Source organism: Podarcis vaucheri (assembly GCF_965113315.1).
Source record: "Podarcis vaucheri genome assembly, chromosome: 9".
Taxonomy (NCBI): Eukaryota; Metazoa; Chordata; class Lepidosauria; order Squamata; family Lacertidae; genus Podarcis; species Podarcis vaucheri.
In genome coordinates this window covers 36,902,194-36,928,163 of record NC_138767.1, presented here as the reverse complement: position 1 = coordinate 36,928,163, position 25,970 = coordinate 36,902,194, and the positions used below count along the sequence as shown (strand labels likewise).

General features: G+C 41.5%; 1 protein-coding gene across 1 annotated transcript in view; it reads left to right on the top strand.

Annotated features, from left to right (window-relative positions):
• The window catches only part of RNF150 (ring finger protein 150), a 90,294-nt gene extending 64,717 nt beyond the window's left edge, over positions 1-25,577 (top strand). Inside the window, exons 3-7 of the mRNA XM_082237716.1 lie at positions 8,304-8,375; positions 8,893-8,975; positions 10,147-10,243; positions 11,295-11,505; positions 24,515-25,577. Of these exons, the coding sequence (XP_082093842.1) occupies positions 8,304-8,375; positions 8,893-8,975; positions 10,147-10,243; positions 11,295-11,505; positions 24,515-24,633 (582 nt within the window). The 3' untranslated portion in view covers positions 24,634-25,577. The remainder of the gene's footprint in view (positions 1-8,303; positions 8,376-8,892; positions 8,976-10,146; positions 10,244-11,294; positions 11,506-24,514) is intronic.
• Positions 25,578-25,970: the final 393 nt, after the last annotated feature.

The following is a 25,970-nucleotide window of genomic DNA, read 5'->3' as shown; positions in this document are numbered from 1 at the left end:
CCTGCTTTGTTGTGTGCACACTTCATTCTTGGTCTCAGGTTGAGGAATTGGAACTGGAAATGCCAAAAGGCAGCAGATAAGGAGTGAAAGGCCCAGACAGAGAGTAGTCAGATCTAGTACCAAGTGGGAAATGGCAGTAAGTTTTAAAAAGCAGAAAAAGAAAAAGAAAAAGCTGTAACTTCTTTTAAAAGTGCACAAACTTATGCAGATAGAAGATGAGTAACATAATGTACGAAAGAAAAATAACTATTTTCGGCAAGAAAATTGTAACTGTACAACTGCTCCATTAGTTTCCTATTTCCAGGTTTCTACCAGCCATCCAGCCCCTGTCTCTTATCAGCACCAGGGTGCAGAGATCCAGCAGTTACCTTTCTCTTTTAGCCCCACTGACTGAAGTAGCACCCACACCCCAGCCAAAATTTTGAACCAGCAGTTTGTATGTCCACACATATGCATCACTGCTCACATATATCAGGCTATTTCAGAGACAAAAACAGATACCTTGGGGCCAAACTATACATTACATTTCTGTTACTTCTTTTTTAGTTACAGCCACAGGGATCCAGTTGTCATTAGAACCATAACATGCAAGGAGATGAGATTTGTCCTTTCTCTCTCATTGGACAAAGATCTCCCCACATTCTGGGCACGTCTATTAGATTCAGAAGGAAAAAAATCTCCATTAGCGTCCAGTAGAACTTTTAAACTGCTAAACTTCATGCCTGTGTGGGAGGGCGATTTTCAGCCAAATCACATCTGGGGAGGGAAGGAATAAACCTCTCTATGCACTGTGATACCAGTGGCAGTCCTCCTCCACTAATATATAAATATATTAAAAAGATGCCATTTTAACATTGGACACATGGCTGGAAACATTGCTGTCATGGAAAAATTGTCAAAGCAACTTAAAGCTTGAAGAAACACAAAAGCCAGAGATGATTTTGAAGAAATTTGGTACATGTTTGTTCAGTACATTAGGAAAGATAGCATAATGACAAAGCCACAAGCAACTCATGGCACTCTGGAACAATCTCCTTAGAAAATATCACAATATCCAATTATAATCATTTAAGAATAAACATATGGGCTATATTCCTACTTGCCTTATACTAATATATACACAGAGAATACTTTGGGGGAAGGGGAGATGGGAATTAAGTTATGTGTATTTGTACTTTTGTATTATATAAATGCAAAGAAAAAGACTAAAAAAAAATTGTGAGCACATAATTCACTGGAGGAACTACAAATGGCTTCCGCTAAAGAGGATTAAGTATTACACAAATGGCTTCAGTAAAAGAGACTGAAAAGCTACATATTTCAGACATGCTAAAAATGCAAATGTGCAATACTGCTGACAAATGTAAGATTAAGCTTTGCATACCTTATTAAAGAATATTCAGAATGGAGAGTAAAATAGCCCACAGACTATATGCAAGTTTATTGGCCGAAAGATTGCTTGGAATAAATTCTGGAAAGCAAGACTTGCACTTTTATTTTTATATTTCATTCAACTGAAATTATGCTCAGCCAGTGCCATTGGTGGCAGTACATCTGTAAGCATCATTCATTGACATGCCATGGCTGTTATAATGGTCAACTTATTCTGCCCATCAAGAGTCTCTTCATTGGTGCAACCACCACCCCCACACACCTTGAACAGTATCAACTTTTGTGGTACATGTCCACCCATTTTGTTGTTGTTTAGTCGTTTAGTTGTATCTGACTCTTCGTGACCCCATGGACCAGAGCACGCCAGGCCCTCCTGTCTTCCACTGCCTCCCACAGTTTGGTCAAACTCATGTTGGTAGCTTCGAGAACACTGTCCAACCATCTTGTCCTCTGTCGTCCCCTTCTCCTTGTGCCCTCCATCTTTCCCAACATCAGGGTCTTTTCCAGGGAGTCTTCTCTTCTCATGAGGTGGCCAAAGTATTGGAGCCTCAGCTTCAGGATCTGTCTTTCCAGTGAGCACTCAGGGCTGATTTCCTTCAGAATGGAGAGGTTTGATCTTCTTGCAGTCCATGGGACTCTCAAGAGTCTCCTCCAGCACCAATTCTTTGGCAATCAGCCTTCTTTATGGTCCAGCTCTCACTGCCATACATCACTACTGGGAAAACCATAGCTTTAACTATACCGACCTTTGTTGACAAGGTGATGTCTCTGCTTTGGTCATAAATGTTTTCCTTATTAAAAGTTGGAAATTTCCCTCCAACTTTCTAGCAGAGCTATGTTTGAAAGAGCAGATTGCAGTTGGTACACATCACAAACTGAATCTTTCCTACTAAAGAGAATAAAGATTCCTGTGGAATTTTTGGTGTGTTTTTTGACGTGTAGTGGTCAGAGTGTTGGACCAAAACCTGAGAGACCAGAGTTCATCTCCACTCAACCATGAACCTTGGGCCAGTCACTATCTCTTTTGCCTAACCTGGCTCATATGATTGTTGTGAGGATAATTTCAGGTGAACCATGTATAGGTGGAATCTAAATGTAATAAATAAACTGTCCCATTCTCCCTCCTGCAATCCATCAGCTGCATCTGATGAACTCAATGCAGATTAAAAAAAACCACCACTGACTTATTCCTCTTGTTTGCTTTGGAGAAAAAAAATTAAATTTCCTTGGCTTAATGTTCAGAGAGTATCGATTTCCAAGTCCTGTTGTCAACATTTATTGCTTGCCAGCTTTCATTCCGAAACTGAGAGCTGCTAATAGGGAGTCTTCTCTTGACAGCTTTCTTTCAATCTGTGCCATTAGTCTTTGCTGCAACCATTTCCCTTTATTCCTGTGCCATGTGTTCTTCTATTAAAGTAGCCCTTCCTGCCTGGATCAAAATATAAAACATTAACAGTTAATATATCTTTGGCTGTATGATATGTAGAAATGATGTGGCCTTTGGCTCTCACATATTCAGTATTTCTTCTGTGTCTTCTAGGGCAGAGTGCTCAAAGCTTAACGTCCGGTGTAGTATTGCATGTTTGACATTTGAAGTATGGAGGTTTTCCATCTCTTCTTCTAAAGCCATTTGTTGCAAACATTTGCCCTCTTTAGCTTGGCCTTTGTCGTTCCCTCCGCTCAGTATAACGTTCACTGATATATAATGCATAGCAATAGCTATGATAATTACATCATGGGTTGCTAACATACTGCCTGGGGGTAGACACGCATCCACAAGAACTTTCCTTGCTATCCACAGGGTCCCATCCCTCTGCTGCTTCCTCCACTGCAATGAGGCTTGGGGAGAAAACCCCTTGTTTAGCCAACAGAAGGCTTTTAAAAGCCTGATTATACTGCAAGGAACAATTTAGACGAGGGGCTGCATGTGTGGTGCCCACAGTAGTTTTTCTGGATTGCAAATGTGGCCACGATCCCAAAAAAGATTGGTAACCCCTGTTTCAGGTCATTCTTGCCAATATCTTTATCATGTGGTATTTTAGTTCTGTCAGCAGCCTATTTTAATTATTTAAATATGTGTTTCATTTGTTTTCTGCACTGGTTTGCTTTCCTTTTGACAGAGAGCACCCAAGCTCACGTCAAATTGGTTACAGCTCTAGAATTTTATGGCAGACAAAGCTGTATAGTCTCATCTCAGATCTAAAACACAAAAGGCAAAAGGCAGGTGTCAGTCAGTGGACCATAACATGAGAAAAAAGTAGTTTCTCTGTTTGCTAGGAAGAAAATATCACTTCTGGTTGCAGTGGCAAAGAGCAGTCCACAGGCATTGTAGAAAGAAAAGGATGATGACTTCTGCCAGCCAGTTAGAAGAGCTTTACTACTGCTGCCACCATCACAAGCAACAGCAAAACTTCATCTTCTTTCAAGTTAAAAAAAGGAATCCACCGCTGCTATCCACCATAGTAAATAACCCTCTTCCACATAAACCAGTCAAAAAAAAAAACCCCTGCTCCTCTCCAAATTGACAAAATACCCTTTAAAATTCACCTTAGATTAAAAGGTCAGCTTGGAATGTCATTGTCACTTATACAATGTAGATCCAGTGAAAGGACGTTCCAGAGCTCTGGAGCCACTACCAAGAAGGCTCTTCCACATGCTGCCACACTATGAGCTTCCACAAGTAGTGGAATAGCTAACACAGCCTCCCCAAGTGAATACAGCTCCTCCTATAAGAAGAGTCACTGATCACTTAGAAGTTGGAGTATTGGAATTATGTTTCCTTTGTATAGGCTGCATGGGATGGGAGAATATTTAGATGACCCAACCATTTGAGTTGGTCCTGAACACTGGAGCTTTCCCCACTCAAGCGACACATGGAATGAGGAGAAAGGGAACTGCCCTGGATAAATGTCTAAACACTGTAAAAATGAGAAAGTATTCTACTTTGTCTTATATGGTGATCATATTTTTAAAACTTAAGTGTATTCCAAAAGTATCACAAATATTTAATCTGTTATTGTCCACCTTCATTTTCCATCTTTAAACAGAATTTCTAATTCCCAAAAGTATTAAACATCTGCTGACTCAAAAGTTGACGTTTCCAGCAAAAATATTCAGGGAGGCAAGGAGTGTGTCAGCATTTAATTTAAATGATGAACAATCAATATGAAAGTACATTTAGTAGGTGGAAAGTATTTAGTAGGTGGCATGGGGTTGTGTTCCTCGCTAATCCTTCTTGCAGTGGATCCACTAAAATTAATGAACATGACAACTGGATCCATTCATTTAAATAGGTCTTCTCTGAATCAAACATCATTTGGATGCAACTAGTGTTATCTTAATAATAAATGGTTTTATTCTTAAATGCTTCATGAGAGCAAAACTGAGGAGCAAACTATCATGGCCATCCTGCCAGATCTATTTTACACTAGCTCACATTCTTTGATATATATTAAAAGCGCACAATAAATATTTTCCTCCCTCTTGCCTTTCCCCTCCATTCTGTGCAAGCTGTGAGAGAAATGGTGCCAAAGATAAAACGCTGCATTGCAAGATAATAGTTGGCGAGCATGTCATGATCAAGAGCTACATTAAATGTTCATTTTGTTATCTCCCTTCTGAGGAGCTGTATGAAGGACATGTTTCACATTTGCAAACGATGGACGTGATCCAGCCAGAGTGCACCACTTTTCAGCGCCCACTCATTGTGGTGGCTGAAATTTGTGCCAACTAAATAGTGCTACTAAAGAGGACTCGGGAGGGCCCTGACTCAGTACTACATAGTGGAATACGACCACCACATACACCCCTCAGTAAGGATGTCAGCATTTGACCAGGGCTTCTTGGGTAGGTAAACAACTCTGGTGAAATTATAAAACATAGCCTCCCAATGTGCAGTTGGAATCACATCTTTCTCTTTCCTGCTTTGTATGGACTGTTTTGCCTCCATATTGTGCAACTGAAGCAAAGCCGTGCGTCCCAGGGAGAGGTGATGGCAGCCTGCTCCATGCTGCATGGCTTCTCTCCTGCTGCTCAATACAGGGTGGAAGGTGACTTTCTTCCATGGTGAGCAGAAGTTGAAAGCGTTTCCAGGGCATGAAGGCTGCCCTCAGCACTACAGCCTTCCCACCCAAGTAGGAGACCTTTGGGAGGTGTTTGGCCCGTCAGCATGGCCGCTAGATGTTAAACCCCATGTATTGCACTAACATAATAAGGGCAATTAAACCGAAAATATATAACATGATTTAATTAGCAGGAAAAAAAGATCAAGACATTCAAAAACATAATGAAATTTATCTACAAAAACGTAATTAGGGTTTGTTTGTTTTTAATCATCAACCGAAGGTCCTTCTGTGAACAGAGCAATGTTAAGATCCAAGTCTATATATCCAGTACACAGAGATATAGTAAATGCAAGAAACTCAGTGGAGCCCATTTGGAAGAGGAAGTGCCCCACATGTGTGTTGGATCACATGACAGGATTCTTCAGGAGCTCCTATATATTTTTATCAGTTCACTGTCTTCTTTACACTGAGTGGCTCCAACAATGAAGTGGAGTGACTCTGTATTTAATAATTGCTTAAACAAAAAGTGGAGGTAAGGGTGAGCAGCCAACTAGAAGTTTGGCCTAAGTTGATAGCCTTATTATAGCCCATTACATGGTTTAAAAAAGGAAATAACTGCAGCGACAGCTCTTAAAATAAACTGCTTTTTTTCTTTTTTTGGAAACTTAATCTACATTTCTTACTGCTTCCCCCCCTTTCCAAATCTTTGCTTCTCCTTTCTGAAAACTGGAATGGTGCCTTGGAAAAACAAACAAACAAAAAAGCAAATGGAAACAGATGGGTGAAGAATGATTCACATTCCAGACTTTCAGTTGCAAAAAATATGTGGAATAATTTTTTACCCTAATTCTCCAGGCAGATGGCTTCACTCATGCAGGGATGGTGTGAAGTCAGTATGTACTTAGGTTGGGAGAAAGTGGATGAAGTGCTAAAGTGCCAAAGTCATTTTTCTTCGCTTAGAAAAGTATTCATTTAGCAATAAAATGTAGTGGGGAAATGCATTTTCAAATGTTGCAGAGTACGGAACATTTTCAGGTATTTGGCCAAGGAATGCAGTCTGGGATTCTGCCAGGGATATACCTCTTGCAACATAATGGCAAGGCCTTTGCACAACATCCTGCAACTTCTTTTGCATAGACCTTCCTGTTCACCTTCATGGTGTGGCCTGGGAAAGGGATGCAGACTGGACAGCTGTGCCTCTAGTTCCTGGTTTGGTTGCCCTAGAGATTGCAATTTGCTTCAGTTTCAAGTTTGATCCCACACTGATAGTGTTTCCCTCTGCAGCAGTTTTATGGGTTTTAATATCAAATTTAATGGTTTTAGTTCAACCCAGCCTCTGTGCCTGCCTCTTTATTTGGCCACCAGGTTGTGTCAGGAGCTCGTCCTACACTTGAGTAGGACCCTGGCAGAGACACATGCCCAACTGGCATGTTCTCTCCCTCCTGGTCAATTGTTCGGGAGCTTCAAAAGCTTTCTTCAGCCCGAACATCACAGCGACCGATGCCAACAGACATCAGCACACTTAGGGATCCGAAGAGTTTTCGCAGCTTGCGTAACAAACCTCAGCAACTCAGCATTTTGGCTAATCTACTTTATTTACATATAAACACACACGGAGCACTACAACATGGGTCCCTCTCTCTCAAGCATCAAACAGCAAAAAAAGAACAAAGGACAATAGTCCCACTTCACAGAACACAGTAACACAAACATCCTGTCTCCGTCACTTCCCACTCTGTGGAGTCAAAACATACACAGTCATGTGAAAGACAATAATCCCATGACTGCAGTCATGGAGCAGGAATTCTAACAGGTTGCAAGACCTGCTGGATCAGGCCAAAAGCCCATCTTAACCCAGCAATATTTTCTCAGTGGCCATCTTGATGCCCATGGGAAGTCAGGACCTGAGCACAACAGCACCACCATCTCCTCCTGTGGTTTCCAGCAACTGCATTCAGTAGCATTGCTGCCCCTGACAAATGGGGGTTGAACATCGCCCTTAGGGATAGTAGCCATTGATAGCTTTTAAAGCCATACAAGTTGGTGGTCATCGTTGCCTCTTTTGGGAGCAAATTCTGTGCACTCTATGAAGAAGTACTTGCTTTTGTCTTGCAAGTCCAACTGAATTCAGTAGGAATTACTTCTAAATCAGCCTGTTTAGGATCGTGCTGTAAGCAGTACACCAGACAATAATGGACCTGCTCTGATACCACCCATAATATAACCCTGTTCTTGCAAGAGCACTCACACATTCATTGAGCATGTTTGTGATTCCAGCAGCTGGTATTCAGAGGCATACTGCTATCTTAGTTGGTGACCATTGCTAGATCTTGTGGGATGTACTTTAACTGTGTTTTGTGTGAAGAACCATTTTTGTCTGTCCTGAATCGTCAAAAAAAAAGTCCTTCTACTTGCACAAGTCAGCACACCTGTTTTTTGTAGATCCCTCCTATCCACCTAAGTCCCTGCCCACCTTTTTTAAAAAAATACCGTGCTCCCAAAGGTTGCCAGGCTCTCTGGAATATTATGTAGCATGAAATATGCAGCAGGGGATCCGCAAAAATCAGCTACACCTGATTCTTCTGCCATTGGTTCCTGTTCCAACAGATTGAACATCTATAACAATGTGAGATAATTAGATACCTTTTAATCCATCCTGCATCTGGTGTTTTGTCAATACCAATTACTCCCCGTATTAGTGACCTCTTTGAATCCAATATTGCATTTACGTAGCTCTTCTCTGTTTCATTTAAAATGATCTTGGACCATCGAACTATTACAGAGCCATGCAAGAACGTCTGTGTGAAGGTGTGCTCTTTAGTAAAGAGTGATATATTACATTTTTAGCGCCGTCTCGGAGATGCTGCAAAGAAAGCAATCAGCAAACTGCAGGTCAGAACGATAAGGAAAGGAGATAAGGTAATTTTTTCCTTGAGTCTTCATTTTAACCAAGTAGGGTGGGGGTGGGGAATGCAGTTAGGCATTGTGCTGTGGGCAATAAAATAAAATAAACCAGAAACTTTTGTGTGGGTTACTTTCTTCCACAAAAGGGCCTGGTGAGGACTGAGGAGAGTGCTGTATTGCTCATACCTGCAGCAACCTGCTACATTGACTCCCCATGTGGAGGAAGGGTTGAAACTGGCCTCTGTTATGTGCTTCAGCAGTGGTACCAACATGGTTCCCTCCAAATATTGCTTGACTCCAACTCCTGCCATTTCTGAACATTAACCATGGCTGGCTGGGGTTGGTGAAAGTTTGGAGTGCCACAGGTTCTCCATTCCTGAATTACAGGGATCCCTTTTCAAATGGGCACTGCAACCAGTTGGACTAAACTGAACTCTCAGAATCTGGAAGGACTTGGGGATGTTATTAAATGTCAACGTATTTCAGTCCGCCATGCGTTTTGTTGAAAATGTCAACTTCAATGTTTCTGTAGGAAACTGAACCTGATTTCGATAACTGTGCAGTGTGTATTGAGGGTTACAAACCGAACGACGTTGTCAGGATCTTGCCCTGCCGGTGAGTTGATATAACCATCCAATTAGAGAGATACAATTAATAAAGTAATTGATTTTTGTGGTGTTCTTCAAAGGCCAATAATACGTCCTTGTCATTTGCTAACAGTGCAATATGCTTTAAACACCCCCCAAAAACCCCAATTAAAGCCAAAACAATAACAGTAGCTTGGGGGGGGGGCTACAGAAACAGCATTAGTGTTTGAAATTTGGTTGCCGGAAATTTATCTGATTGGGATTTTTTTAACTTACTGGATCACCTTAAAGTAGAAGCAATTTAACTGCAGTTTTTCTTAGATATGTCATCTATATAGCTGTGGTGTCATATACATGCCCCCTTTTCAGCTACCTCAGTGCACATGCTGCTAGTATTTTTGGAAAGCCCACATGAAAAATCCAATTTGGAACAGATGATTTAGATCCAAAGGTTGCTTTGCTCTGATGGAAGAAGTCTTCCTTTGTCAGGGGAATAGAACCTTTGGACCCAATCTAATGTAATATGTTCCTTTTATGATCAGTGGGGGCGGGGTGGGGGGAAGTAAACCAAAACCAGTAAATAAATAGAAGTGACAGACTGCATGCATCTTTTTCCAAGCAAAGAAGCAAGCCTGTTAGGGAATCAATGCCCATTACTCCAATTCTCATCCTACGCAGGTTGATAGGTTCTATGTTCACAGATCAAATTGTATGCTGTCAGTTCTCTTTCTGCAGTTGCAGATCTTGCGTTTTGCAGTCTCTCCAGTCATGAATACAGAGGTGAAACACAATAAATAGTTTTTTTTCTTATTTATGCTACTTTTCACAGTACCAAGGATGATAAATCTGCTGTCAGCAGATAAATGTTTCTTAGGGTCTGGTTTTTAAAATTGCTTCCATTTTATTTCATCTTCTGAAGTTTTTATTTAGGGAGCTTTTTCTGCTAATTTTACATTTGAAGTTACAAGCTAGGTTCCATCCACTACAATTTATTAACTACAAAGCACTTCTGTTTTTCAGTACAGGTCTTCTTTCATCAGGTTTTTCTTGACAAAAGTATTTTCCACACAGATATATCTTCAGCTGTATAGTCCTTACGCTACAAGACACTTCTGGGCTTTTTCAAAACAGATGGTATCAACTGCAACTTTGAGAAATTGTATCTTGTATAGATTTTATTCATTTTTCTCCCTTTGTAGGCACCTCTTTCACAAATCTTGTGTAGATCCGTGGCTACTAGACCATCGCACTTGCCCTATGTGTAAAATGAACATCTTAAAAGCACTAGGGATTCCGGTAAGCATGTAATGTGGTAGAACACGGAACATGGTATTTTCATTAATCCTAATTCCACTTTTTTAAAAAATGAATAAGCAAGTATCACCCTAGTGAGCATTATATTTCTATCCTGAAGATTTTGGGTCTCCTAAAGCCATTTCCTCACCAATGCTAATAAGGCAATATAAACTACACAACCCCCACCCCAAGTGACATTTTCAGCATGAACCATACATAATATTTAATGTATGGAAAAAACCTGAAGCTCAAAACTTCCCAGATCGCATAAACACACAACCCATAAAACAAAACACAAGGCAACAAAGTAAGCAACCCTCCCCAAAGCTGACAACCTCTACAACAAAACACCCCCAAAATCAAAGAATACCCACACATTTTTAAGCGAAAAATTAAGTGAAAATTGTGAAGAACAGAGTGTGCCTGAGGGTAGCATGGCACCCCCCCCCCAGTACCACAATGGGGATCCCAGCAGTAACCCCATAAATTAGCAAAGCGTCTAGTAGATATCATCCATTAAGACACCTGAAGGGTTACGAAGAAAACGTCTAAATTAAGTATTAACTCCATATACCAAGCATGCATCAGTTCTGAAAAAAGGCACATGATGTCGTATGCCTCCAATTTGGATAAACATTTCTGTGAGGATATGTCCAATATAAGATTACTGATTTAGGCTGCAGCCATAACCCCAGTAACCTTGCATTAAGCATCATTGAATTCACTGGCACTTACTTCTGAGTAGACATGGTTAGGCTTATGCTGTTACAGGCGTTGGTGTTTTGGTGCCATCAACAAATATCTAACATAACAATCTAGGTATGGATAGTCTCTGACCATTTGCTTTCAGAAGAATTTGCAAACTAATAGAGACTATCCTGTAAAGAGAAGCCAAAATGCATGTTTTGAAATCCATGACAAGGTAATATTTGGAACTACAATGAACTATAGAACTAAATGAACTATTTCTTCCTGTAATCCAGAGACAAATATTTCCTTTCAGAATCTCTCTCCCCATTTCCATTAGACTCTTCTTTCTTGTTTTCATTAGCCCAATGCAGATTGTGTAGATGACATACCTCCAGATTTTGAAGCTTCTATAGGAGGGCCACCAACTAATCAGATTACAGGAGCAAGCGATATAACTGTGAATGAAAGCTCTGTAGCACTGGATCCTCCTGTCCGGACAGTTGGAGTACTACAAGTCATCCAGGATGCAGACCCTCTTCCACAGACTGGGGAAAATAACCTCAACACAAGCAGTAAGTTCTCAACTCATTTGCTTAGAGTGAATGTTTCAAATGTGATTCATAAAATCGCTGGTGCCTATTCTGTAGTATTTTCAACAGGGATATGGGTAAGTCCAGTTTCACACTGAAGATACTTCAGCAGAACTGGATTTCCCATTTGAAATTCCAATAGACATCCCAAATGTATTCTGTAATCCATTCCAAACCAAATCTGATGGGTTACATGGAATCGCGATGTTCACCATGATCTCAGATTGGCTGCAGTGAAAACAAAAATTGCACTGAAGGTGCAAGCAGGCACAACCACATAATGAAAGAAGGTATTGGAAGAGGGTTTTGTAGTGTTAAGACAAAAATATTCACTTGTGAATATGCAGTGCGATCATAGTTCTAACTGCGAATATGCAGAGATCTCATGTGCCAGTCTGGTGTAATTCATTTATTATCAGAAAACTTTAAAGGTAAGCTTGAGTCCTGAGTGGGCCTCTTCTGGCAAACAAGTTGTCGCTCTCCAATCCTTGAATTGCAGGATGGCTCTATGTAACCTAAAGCAAATATGTCTGTGGCTCGCAAGAGTGTAAGCACAGGTTATATTTGCCTTTGTGTTAGGGTTCAGTTCTGCAGAAAGATGATCTTGTAGTCCAGCTATACATTTACTCTTCATAAGCCACAAGGGGACACAACATGTTTGGATTGTGTCAGACCACAGTAGCTGGCCTCAGTTTTAGCAGGCATTGCAGTATCTTGCATTTGCTACCACAGCATACTTGAGCGGCTTCCAGATTTGACAATTTTAAAAATGCAGTTCTAGCAGGGACATTACTCTCCCATTGGTTTCCTCCCACATGCATTTCTAAAGTTCAAAAGGAGCTTTAAACTCATATCAATTACAATGGGTTTTATACCTAGGTAGCTGGGATTAGGATTACAGCATCTGTTAGCTATACACATTGAGTTTCCTGCTACACTTTTTGGGGTTTTTTTTAAAAATAATCATATTTTTTCTGCTTTCTTTTTTCCCCCTTTTCTTTAAAAAATAAAATCACATGTTTTGTGACTTCAAAACAGGAAGCTGACTGACTGACTCACAGATATGAACTAACCAGGGCATACATCTAGAATTTACTGTAAAATGGGAGCTGTGGGAAAGAGAGCATGTTGCAACATATGGGGAAAAGTCTTCTCTCTGCATTAGCTCTGAGGAAAATATCTTCATAGCTACCCAAAGTACTGTTTTAGTTAGCGCTGTCAATCTGGGATATTAAAGGGAATCCAAGTTATTTTTATTAACAATTAATAAACAAAACCTAATGTTTACTAGGGATAAGGGAGGGGAAAACATTCTACATTTCAATAGCATAACAGAATCAGTATGACCTATAGAAACAAGAAGTTTCCCCAGAATTTGTGGCCCCACCAATGAAAATCTGCCGTGTTTGGTTAAAATTAGCCTTTAGTTGATAAATCTACTGGTTAAGCCAATTAGAGTTTGCAGGCTGAGTTTTTGTTTTTTTCCCTATCCGTCATCAAGTGCTTTGATACTATGGAAGTAGAGGTAGCCCCGGTGGAGTAGCCCTGGTGAGAAAACTTAAAAGCAAGGCTGCCTGAGGACTCTGTGTGAATATGGCATAAATTAGGCTCAGCACAACCCTGCAAAAAATAAAATAAAAATCACACAGATGTTTATGCACTGTTGGGACCTCTGTATTCTCATTTCACTGTCTTGCCTATCTGGGGATTTTACACATTTGGCACATGATTGTCCACACGCTTCATTTTTTGGTCTTAGATTTTTTCATAGATAATTCCTCTGTTCCTCATTCACAACAGTGAGTGCGTTTTCACGCTGCCTTTTTCTGGCCCCTCCTCTCAGTCACAGCTTCCCTGCTCTCCGCTACCTCTTCCCATTCGGAGCATGCATGCAGGAAGTTTGGGAACTTTGGAGAAAGAGCAAATTTCTACCAGCCCCCAGTTATCAGGGCAAAATGGAGGCTTACCCTTTTGGTGGAGACAAGTGGGCAACCTCCAATTTTTTTATTTTTTAAATATCCTTTGAGCTGCGGGAAACAAAACAGTTAGTTTGTGCAATTGGAAATGTGGGTGTAGTGAGAGAGGCCGCCCACAGAAACATTGCCACATGTATGACAAGCTGCCTACCTGAACAAATGCGCTATCAAGCTTCCGTGCCAGTGATGACTGCAAATTTACAATAGATGGGGAAAGTTTACTTTAACGTATTTCCCACTGTAAGAGGAAATCTGGATTCAATGTTTTTAAAAACATGGCCTGACATTTTGATGATGGCAACATGGCGTGGACAGCGCAAAAGCCTTGTGTGGGAGACTAACACTGATTTCCCAGTAAACCTCCATCTGGAAGCACACAGGAATCTGAGCATATATCCTATTGTCTGGCATTCAGGAGCACCTTTAAAATACGTCCACTGTCAAGGCAGCTGAAGAGCAGACATGACAAAAAGGGAGTGGGATATTGGTTACAGTGGGATGCAGGGGCAGAGGAAGTGGGGCGGTGGGGGTGAACCGCCCCAGGTGACTTTGCTGAGGGGGGTGACATTTGACGCCCCACCCGCCCGTGACTCCCAAGCCTACCCTGAGCTGTCAAGGGAAGGGGGGAGCTGTGTCGTTTTGCCAACAGCATTCCCCACCCCCTTCGTTTTGACAGCTTGGGGGAGGCTTGGTAGTCGCAGGCGGGTGGTGCACGAATGTCTGCCATCAGCAGCTGGCTCTGGTCCTAGCTGCATGGCATGCGTGCCACTCCATGCACCCCAGCGGCTATCCTGCATCTGGGAGGACACCATCCACACCGTGTGCCCCTCAGGAGTGCGCCCGCCCTGGGCAGCGTGGGCATATGTTCCACCGCTGGTGGGATGACATGTGACAGGGGAGGTGCCCACAATATAAAATTTGAAAAGTGACATATTTTTATGTTTACATCTTCTGGCTGATAAAATTCCCCAAAAGATCTGTTTGGGAAGACCTGGGAAGAAAGTGCAAATCCCAAGGAATCTGTGGTTCCTTTCTCTCTGCAGCCCAGCAGCAAAGCAATTGGATATGCCTACCCACCTGTCAAACTTGGCCTTCAGGAGAGTGTGTAGAAAAGTAGATCTGGCCAGTAGGCCAGATCCGGTCCTCCATCCCTCAGTTAAAGTTAATGGCTTCCAAAGTTGCACACTGGAAATACTATGTGACTTCCAACAAGCATTTTAAGTTCTTGCGTGCCATTCCCCTATTATGTTACTCAGAGTTCAGCATAGGTCGTTGCTCTTCTAAAATGTCACCTCAGGAGTTCATACACTTTCTATTTCTGCTAGTGTTGTCATTGGTTCAATATCATTCAGTCACACTGAGACCCTAGGAATGTAGATGCCAATGCATATTTCTCAAGAAGCTCACCCAGTCTAGGTGGATTAGTTAAATAGATTAGTTAAATGACTTAAGCAAAACTGTTTAGTTTCCTAGACGCAAGTCTGAATACTCCAGTTTATGTGTTTTGTGGATCAAGTTCTTCATAAGACTCAAGGCTTTACAGAAACAGTATAGGTGTGTGGCTGTTGTGAGTTGGCTTTTTCAAGGGCATCATGCTAATGAAATCCAGCTTTGGAGTTTCTGACCCCCTACTGTCTCAGCTGTTCACATGATTAATAGCACATGACGAAGTTAGCAACCAGCAGCAGTCAAACTTAGCTCAGTGCAGATCCTCGGAGCTCGCAATCAGAGCTCGCAAACACACCTCGCAAACAGGGGGGTTTGCAAGGGCTTTTAGCAGGTGAAGCCCAGGTTTCTCTTGGTGTGTATGGGACCAGAGACATGGAGGGCAAGGGAGCTGCTACAGTGACCTGTAACGCCTGTGCCATGTTTGTCATTCTGCCAGAGAACAAGCACCAGTGCACTTGTAGCAAGTGCAAAGCGGTTGTCTTGCTGGAAGTGAAGGTGCAGCAACTCGAGGCCTGCCCAGTCACACCTCAAGCAACAGAACAATATGCAGAGTCACTTGACAGAGCTGAGTTGACTGAGATTGAGCACCAAGATAGATGAGGTGCCCCCAGGGTGGAGAAAGTTTGCCCATCGCAAGGGTCTAACCCCTGGAGGAATCTGACGTGCAGAAGAAGGACAGTCACAAACCACACTTTGTCTATTAGAGTTGCAAAGTCGCTTCCACCTCCAGTCTTCTGTTTGGCGGCAGAAAGATTTGGGCTTTTATTGGTATAAATTATTTCCTTTTAAATTAATATTCATGTAAAATGTGACAGATAAGCAATATCTCATTAGTGAGGATCAGCCCAATGTGCAAATCCCCTGCTTCTAGCCAGATAGAAAGTTGCTGTATTTATTTTTATGTGAAATAGTATTATTTATCTATCTATCTATATATATATATATATCTAATCTATCTATCTATCTCTATATCTATCTATCTATCATCTATATCTAGGGTACTTATAACGCAGTCTTCATTAAAATAAATCCCAAAGCAGGGGACAGTATCAAAAGATGCATCAAATAATTGAATATACATAACAATAAGGAAACAATTTTAAAGCAAGAAGAATCTTTATTGGGAGGTTATGTTATGTATTTTTATGTTTTTATACTGTATAAATCTAACGAATGGTTGTTGCAGTTCTAAAAATCCAACCTGAGCATGGTAACTCAAGACATAAGTCCCATCAACTTCTTCCAAAGTGTACTCTGGAATATACTTTGGAGTGTATTTTCATTTTCCAAAGTCTACTTATTATAATAGCCTAAAAATTCTGATATTATATTTGTCAACCACAATGAAAATTTCACTGTGAAAATAAATATTTTAAAACAACAGCAGGGTGATTTAACAGCAATGTATAAACCTGATAGATTTAAACAAATGACGCATAAACAGTACCTGTGCTTTTAGGTGCCCCAGTGGTACTTTGCAGTTTCCCAAATAACTGAAAAATAGTTAATTGGCTTCTTTTTTTAACAGAGAGAATAATTGCTGCTGTGTTCCAATAATGCTCATGGAACTTCAGGATGGCAAAGATAGATTAAAAGTCTAGCTAAATGCACTTAGAGCAAAGGCATTCTGTTAACTTGGTTCTGTATATTCCCATAGCTGTACTGAAATAAGTTATGCGAGAGCTTTTTGGTCACATGAAAAATCCCAATAAATATTCCAAATATACAAATATTTACAGGGTGAAGCCAGATTTGGCGCAGCTACTGATGGCATGCAGTATGACTAAGAACTGCAATTGTTGATGGCACACATCCAATGGCCAGGGTGTTCAGTGGCTTAACTGGAGATTATGAGCAGCACCCTTGTCAGTTCCAACAAGTCTGTTCTAAATGTGATGAAGGCTGCAATCCCAACCCTGTTTAAGTGGGAGTCAACCCCATTTAATTCAATAGGACTGACTTCTGATTAATCATGGTTTGATTGCTCTATAAGTCTAGCTCCATCCTAGTGATGCTCCCCCCCTTTTTTTTTTTTTTTGTCTTACGTCTAGGAATTGTCTGTACAGTTAAATTCCCAGAGGGAACTGGGTCACGTGGCTGATGGACCACAGATTCATCACCCCTGTTTTAGAGAGTTCTCTTAGGACCTTTACCCTGAAGATTATAAAGCATGAGCATATCTGCTTCTTTCTTTCTTTCTTTCTTTCTTTCTTTCTTTCTTTCTTTCTTTCTCTCTCTCTCTCTCTCTCTCTCTCTCTCTCTCTGTGATGATAGATGATACTTCTGATTAATGATTATATACTATTATGCATAAGCACATACTTCCAAAAACACACACACACATACCCTGTCACATGCACAGTTCTGTTACGATTATGTCCATTACTTTTTTCATACCCTTCTTCAGTGCAGTCCATGACCCCCTCTAGGCATTCATTTCTTTACTTCATTTTTTGATAGAGACCTTCCACTGCAGCAGGTTTAACAGTCACTGGCTCCTTGCCTAGGGAAGCATATGCTGCTCTGAACGTCTTAAGAATGAGGAAGAATTGCATTCGAAACAAGCCATTTTCTGTTACAAGGGAAAGAAGAAATTATTCAGGGCCTGACTGTAGCAATGGGTTATTTACAGGCCTGAGGCTGCCTGGAATGCACACAATGAAAGCTACTCAGCAGCTGTTCAGTGTAAAATGCATTCAAAATCAATTTCTAAAATGAATTTATTCTAAAAGCTGCTTCTTCACGGTAGCCATCTTGCTAAGGGAGGGTTAACTTACCACCTCGTGACAACGTATCGTTATAGGTGCACACCCATCACAGCAGCACTTCAGAGGCTCTGTTGCATCCACCAGTTGTTCCCACAGCTGTACTTTCACCCATGCAGCATTTCTTTATAGCTAGTGTAGACTTCCTCTTACCTTTTAGGTTGATCACTAAGGATACAAGAGGTAACAGAAACAAGGTAGTGCCTCCACTGGACCTTCCCCACACCACAATATTCCGGAAGGCTGAAATGATGCCACTATCTGTCTGCAGTCACTCTGGTGGAAATGATACGAAAGATTCGCATACCATTTGTGCTTGGTGTTGCTTTCTTATCAAGAAGACTTCTTTGCCTTTCTCAGGGCTTGCCCAAGACATTTTGCGGCATGAGGCATAGAACAAGATGGCAAACACACACAAACACACTGCCCATCATTCATAGCTCTGCCCTCCCAACACCTGACCGCCACTCTGTGCTGACCAGCATCTCCCACCTGCCTCCCTCTGCCTCATAGCAAGGCCAGTCCTGCCTTTTCTGCTTTTTAAATGCAGCAGACGTACCTGGCATTCCTTAATGTACTGTGTCAGCCTTCACCACCCTGACCCCCCCAGGGGTTATGGACTGTTAACTCCCATCGGCGCAGCTAGCATGGCCTCACTTCGCTGGGGCTGGTGGGAGTTGTAGGCCAGAACAACTGGAGGGCGCAAGGTTGGCAAAGGCCGCATGACAAAAGAAATTGTTTCCCCAGAATTTCCAGATTAGCAGAATAATAATAAAATAGTACAGTTTCTAAGGCTTTTGGGCAGGAAGCCTAAATGTATGTGTTTTAAATGTATGGTGATCTTACCTCAACAGTAAGACTAGCTTTGGAAGAGAGGTGCAGTTTTTTTAGTAGGCGGAACTGTTTTTACTAGGCTGGATCCAGACTTAGTCATGCTTAGCAGTAGACCCATAAAAACCAATGGGAGTTGTGCTAGTCAAGTAACTTAGGGAAATAGTATTGATTTCAATGTGTCTGGTTTATTATTATTATTATTTATTTAATGGACTACTGTTGTGAGTTTATTTTACTAAGGAATGGTAGGTACCATTTTTAAAAAATAATAAATAAGTAGGAAGAGCTGTACAAATTAATACACATGTAAAGCAAAGGAACCTCATAGCAGTATTCCAGGCATCCCCTGTAGAGGCAGCAGGAAATGTTTGGGGATGGGCAGAAAGCAGAACAAATGTAGAGAAGAGCAGCTTGCCTTTGTAGCAAGAATCAATTTGTTACAGAGTCAATTGTGCATATCAAACACCGTTATGGAGTATAAGCAAATTGCGCCATAGCAATATTTCATGCAGACAGGGTCTTGGTCTTGCAAGGTGACAACTAGGCTAGCCAGTTTCGGTCTCTGGTGGGTTGCAACATTTTATGGCAGTTTGGCTTGCTCAGAATCATAGAATTGTAGAGTTGGATGTGACCCGAGGGTCATCTAGTGCAGCTCCCCACAGTGCAGGAATATGAAGGTGGTCCGAACCCGTGACCTTGGTGTTATCAGCACCACACTCTAACCAACTGAGCTAACTGTCACTTCAATCAATGCCACTTGATTTGATGGGAATCACTGCACTGGCACAGAGCTGATTCCCACAGAGAATCGGGGCCTTTGTCCTTGTACAATGGCTTTTATGCAATAACAGTGCAATGTTGACCAGAAGATATCTCAAGATTTTGTTTTTTTCCTCCACTCCGTCCATCATTCTGTTTAGCCAGGACTTGAAAGACAAATAACCTGTTCACTTTCACTCTGCTTATATCTACTCATGATATAATGAATAGATCACATCATTGATTTATATTCCACTCTCTTTGCTCAGAGCACTGTTTCTTTTTATCCTGTCCATTTTATCCTTACAGCAGCCATGGGAGGTAGGTTAACCTGAAAGATAGTGGCCAGGTTCACCTGTCACTCTAAGCTGAACAATGACTTAGCATGAATGCTTGGACTCCAGGAGAGGTGACTGTGGTTGGTTTGCTCTTCCCCATCTATTCCGCGGTTGGCCGTGCTAAGATAAGCCATGACTTTGTGCAGCATGTCATCTGAACCTGGGCTCAGGGATTAGATCTCTCCAGATTCCCTATAGATTGTAATCCAAGGTTTGTCCTGTGTTTGTTGACTCATGGTTTGTCCGGGAGAGACCGAGTTCAGGTGACACACTAAGCCAAACCATCACTTAGCACAGTGTAGCACAACAGCAAAATGGCCAGGGAAGAGCAAAGTGGCTGTGTTCTCCTCTCTGGGAACCTGCATAGTCATGTATTGATGCTCAGCCATGGTTTGGCCTAGCATGACATGCAAGCCAGGTTGGTGACAGGCCCAAGGTCATCCAATGACCTTCACTGGCTGAGTGGGAGTTTGAGCTCCTGTCTCCCCAGTCCTAGTGTGATGCTCCCACACTTTTAGTCCATGTGTACTTCAGGAACATCATATTCTTTAAGGAACAAAGTTCCTGCAACCATCATTCTTGCTCTATTCTTCGTTCTTTCAAAATGTCTCCTAGGGGGCTTTTCATGCCTTGCAGTAATATCTTTTTAGTATGAGTGATCCAAAGGTTTTCCCAAGCCCTTGCTTTCCTGTTATGGATGCTCCCTGCATTTCTTGCCAAACCCCCCCCCCCTTTATCTCAATTGCTTTTTTTAACGAAAGCTTTACAAGCAAGTTATAACTTTATAATTGTGACTATTATCTCAGCGAACTGTTATTTCTTAGGTGGAAGCAAAAATAATAACAATTACAATGCAATCCTGTAAATACGAATCATTGAGTTCAGTTGGACTTCCCTCCCTCATAAGTGTATGCAGGATGCAGGGTGGGGGGGTTATGTCCCCCTTCCCCAGTGTGATTGGAATGACCACGCATGCACACGCACACAGCAGGCGCCTTAGGGCAGGAGATGTTCCTTATTTCCACCAGTGGTGGTTCACCACCACCACCAAAAAAAAGTTTGTAGCTGGGGGCAGGGGGAGAGCTTGTTCATTCCAGTCATGTGAGGATGGAAGAGATAGGCCTTCCCTCTCTGCATGCTGCCTTGCTGACAAGGAATCACCCTCATGCCTATGTCTTGAGAAAGAAAAGGCTGGATAGGTAGCTACACACAAAGGCTATGTACACATTACCCACTTAAAACACTCAATTCCACACTGCTGTATTTCAAATTGCACTTGCACGTCATTTATTTATTATATTTTAATGCATTTATATCCCACGTTTTCTCTAAGCAGCTCAGGGTGGTCTACATTTAATCCCCACAACCACTCTGTGAGGTAGGTTAGGCTGAGAAGCAGTGACTTGCCCTAGGTCATCCAGTGTGCTTCATGTCTTAGTAAGGATTTTTCAGTCTTGCTCTCCCAGGTCTTAGTTCAGCACTCTAACCACTACACTAGGCCTGTTGTACACAACAGTATGGATGAATGTGTTTCCAAGCTGCCCTCCGCCTGACCACAGCAGTGGATGGAGAGGGTGTGCGGCTGTCTTCACATGGCTTACATTTTCAAGTTGGATCAAAGCTGGTTTGGGAGCAAACAACGTCAAAACACAGTATTTCTCAAGTAACTGCAGGACTGATGCGGGTTGTGGCTGATGTCATGTGTGCACAGCTTCACAAACCAGTGGTGGGAGCACACTGGATGCTGAGTAAATGGGACAGTCTGTGTATCTAGCGAATATCTAGTAGGTATCTGCTGAAACTCAGCATGCTAGATAAGGTGCCTGTTTAGCAGATGTACAGAAAGCACATCTTCCATTTGTCAGAAACTGGAAAGTGGGGTGGCTTCAGAAATCATGAAGCAGTGAGCATGGATGTACTAGTGATTCCAAACACTTCTTCAATGTCATGCCTGCACAAAAAACACACTCATCTCTTAAACAGTAAGATGTACTTGCTTCCCTCGCTCCCCACATTCACATCAGCGCTTGCCACTCTATTGTAGCAAAAGTAGCAGGAACAAGTAGCACAAACAGAAGCAAGAGGTTCCCATTGCACTATACTGAGGGTTTTTAACACTGCCCATGCAGTGTTCTTCTGCTGTAAGATAAATGATTTCCCATGCTTCAGAAGAGGCATTCCCTCATCTTTCACGACAATTTTCACTCACTTTTTACAGGACAAAGAGAGGGCATTCCTCCATTGTGGATGCACCCAGCGATCATTCCTTTCCCTTTGTAAGCCAACTGGGTTATTGCATTGTTTGCTTCTTTAAAATGCCACCTCTCCTTGGGGCTTCTTCCTTGGAAATTAGTTGGTTAAGATCCTCTGTCAATCACTGATCTGTCTTCAGTGATGGATTGGAAAATCCTTTAATGAGTTTTCAAAGCACTTGTCAAAGCTACTGTCTAGATAGTAGCTCAGTGGTAACACAACAGGGAGCGGAAGAGACAGTTGCAGTCTTTAATTATATTCCACCCATAGCTTTGTACAGCTTTATATCCCAGTCATTAGCTATATGCGTTGGACTGTTCCTACACAGTTTTAGCGTTAGGGTCTTTTAATGTTAGTTGGGTGGGTTTTCTAAAGTGCATTTGAAAGGTACAGTGGAGGTAATGACCGTTGCTCAACTGGACTTTTAAGTCTTTTAAGTCTCGCCACATTATCACTTCCTTAACTTTCCTTTTTGCAAAACTTCTTTCATGCATCTGGTTCAAGGGTTTCAAAAAATTGTTGATATCAAATATGTCTTCTCCCTTTCCTGCTATTTAAGAGCTATTTTAGAGTCTCACCTTTGTGGAATGTAAGTTGATGAAGCAAAAAAGACTTGGCATATTTGGAGTATATTTGGGCAGGCTGTGCGTTAATTTATCGGGGGCAGATTCAGACACTTACTTGGTCTCTGGTCTTCCCCACCAACATAGAAGCATGTTTGCAAAGTGCGATACCGTGTCTGATTTCACCAATGCCCTTTACAGAAGTGTGATGATAAAAATTTGACATCCCACATTCCATGAATCTCTCTGTGTACTGGACACCTGAACATGCATATATGAATTGCACAAAGACTTGGGTGTTTTGTAAGAAATACAGGGGAGATAATTTCACAGTGCCTCTACCTGTGGAACTAGTTTTTTATGTGTGTTTTAAAGATGGATTTACCTAGTGTGTTCTGTAATTGCTGTTGTGATTATTTTGTCAAAGAGGTATTTATACCACAAGTCCTTTATTATAGGACAAAGCTACAGAAATCTGGAGAGATTTCAGGGAGCTTTAAATGCATAATTGCTTTGAAAACTCTAATTGGGATAGCTATCCTGAAGCTACAATTCTGCAATCCAGTATTGGCTGAATGTGGATTTATTTAGTTGGTCTTCAGTTTTAGATCAATTTTTTAAAAAAAAAATTCAAGCCCAGATGGGCTTTTGTAGTTTCACTTTTCATTCCTAAAATGTAAATTTATAAAAGAAGAATAGTCAAAATTACATAAACATTCTTATATGTTACTGTTGAAAAGCCAATAGGAAATCCAGCTGTTTTAGTACGGTAACAATTTTATACATTGTTGCTTGACTCAAGCAGCTGCTACTCCTCCGCTTCAGAAGTCTTGCAGGCAAAATATAGGAAGAAGTATGTATCTAAAAAGCCATGGACTTAGATGCAAGACAGCCTTAAAAAATTAACAATAACACAATTTGGTCACAGAAGACATTTCTCTGTACAGTGGAAGTGTGTCTCATATATTGATCTTCCAGGAAAGCCTGCTTTCTATTCCACCAACATCTGAGATGTAGTTGGTGGCATAAGGGACAATAGCTCCTTGATTGTAGTACCCAGAGTTTGGAGTTCTACACTTGGGTGATCCAGTTGTCTTCCTTTCTCTCTGTGTTTTGGCACTGGATAAAAACATAATTGCTTAATCATGCATCAAGAGGCTACTCTGTGATAATTTGGTATTGGTTTGCCGGTCTGTTAATGCAACTTTTTTCTGTTTTTGCTTTTATTTCCCTATGGGTTTTATTGGTATTGTTTTTGTTATGATTTTTAATTTCCTTTTACACAAAAGAAATGTGGGCCATTAAGTATTGCAATAACAAAATAAATCCACACATGCATCGTTGTAAGTTTTTCCACCATATATACACTTGCCAGGAAGTTACAAGTGGTTTCAGTTTCCTAGTATTTGTATACATGTAGAAAAACTAGAGATTGCACATTCCTTTCATGGAAGTACTTCCCTTGATGTTACTTCATAGCATTGGAACCAGGCATGAGATTGCAGAAGATGGAGAACAAACAGAACAGAGCAATGGGGAATTCTAGAGAGGTAGATTGAAAGGCAAAACAATCCAGGGGAGGAACTGTCCTTAACTGGAAGATTGTTTTAAAGTTCAGGAGATGTAGCAAGCCTTGCCAACCGGTTGTGTTCTCATTAGGCTCCTGAGATGCTGCAGACAAAGAGCTGAGGCTGAGGTGGTTGCTTACCCAAGATCCATCCACTGAGCAATCCAGCACACTGGCTTGGGGAAGGGTTTGAGGGAACAGTAACACACATAGTTAAGAATACACGAAAGAGGAACCAGTGGTCACAGCTCAGGGGTATGACACTACACTTTGCATGCAGAAGATCCCAGATATTTCCCACTCAAAAGACCAGTGAGGAGAGGAAAGGCCACTCAGTGCCTTGGACCGTGAGAGCTTCTTTCAATTAGAATAGGCAGTACTTGGCTCAATACATGGCATCTCCTCTTATTTAAGATCAGATTGTTGGAGCTAAGTTGGAATTTGGGGGATGTGAGAATTTGGCTTTAATATTCTTTTCTTATTTCAGGTGAGCAGGAGCCAGCCGTCAGTAGCGATTCAGATATTTCGTTGATCATGGCAATGGAGGTTGGACTCTCTGATGTAGAGCTTTCTACTGACCAAGACTGCGAAGAGGTGAAATCCTGAAAAAGCAGCTCAAAAGACCCTTCCACTAAACTAAAGGGCAGTAGTGGGGAGGGGAAGGAAAAGAATTAAGTTCTGTCAGATTTGGACCACTGGTGTACACATGCATTCTCATTCACACATGTACACACACACACACGTAACCATACACACGTCCAGAACGTTTTGTGAACTCCAGTACGCTCCATTCTAGGATGGTCATGAAAAGCAATAGCAACAGACGTGTCTGCTTGGATGCAATTTCATCATTAACTCAGTGTGTCCATTTCACTGACACTGGAAGGTGATCAGAAGAGTTATTCACCTCCTTGGTGGTTCGTAATGATGTAACTGAAATGACAGCTGGTGTGTTTGCTACCTTTCTTCAGTCCCTGGTTGTTGTTGTTTTTTTAAGCAGAAGAAAGCACTCCAAGGTGATTATTTATAGCTGGTTTCGGATGGACATGTCTTTCTTCCTCTCAACACCCCCTCCCCCAGCTTTTTCAAAAGTTCAGCCCAGAAATCTGAATAAGTTATGGGTCACCAAGTTAGTGAATAAGGTAAACATTGCTTTGGAAAGAAATGGTGCTTCAGAGCAGTGTCTTGGTCTGAAGCTTCTTTTCATGGTGGTTTTAGTGGGATTTGGAGATTTATGCTTCCAGGTCTTCCAGCCAGGAGATAGGTGACTGGATTTACTGAAGTTGGTGACTTGCTACTTAATGTTATTAGTTCGTATTCAGAGTTTCATGGCTTGCACATATGATAGCAAGTGGGAGAAGATGAAGATGATAATAATGGGATTAAAAGTCAGTCTGTTCTTGCAGCCTATTTGCTATATTTTCTGCAATCACAAATCTCTCATTCCTTAATGGTCTTCCCTATGATTAGTATGTAATGAGATTCACTCCCCCCCCTTCTTCTTCAGAGGTATTTCACTCAGATTTCCTTCTGGCCATCAGAGCACTGAAGTTCATTGAAACTCTTTGTGGTAAGGGGAAAAGAGAACAGAAATTTCTGGAAGTGTGGGGGGAGAAGCTAGGTGATATTGGCCATAATAGGAAAGTTACAAATGGACTGAGGCTATTTTTTGCACAACCACCTTTACCACCACCAACACTCTAGTTCACTCTTGCTTCCTCTGTTCATAGGTGAAAACACTTCCTACTTCCAAGGTCCCTTTCAGTCAATAGGGGTAAGAATGTGCACACTCTCCATCAGATGTACAGCTCTGTGCTCATTCTGCTAGATGAAGGGCCAATCCTCCAACTCAGGTAGAGGACATGTGTTCATGGGTGACAGCAAAAGCACACGAGGGCTGAGATTATTCCCCGCATAACCTTTAGTCAAATGAAAAACTAGCA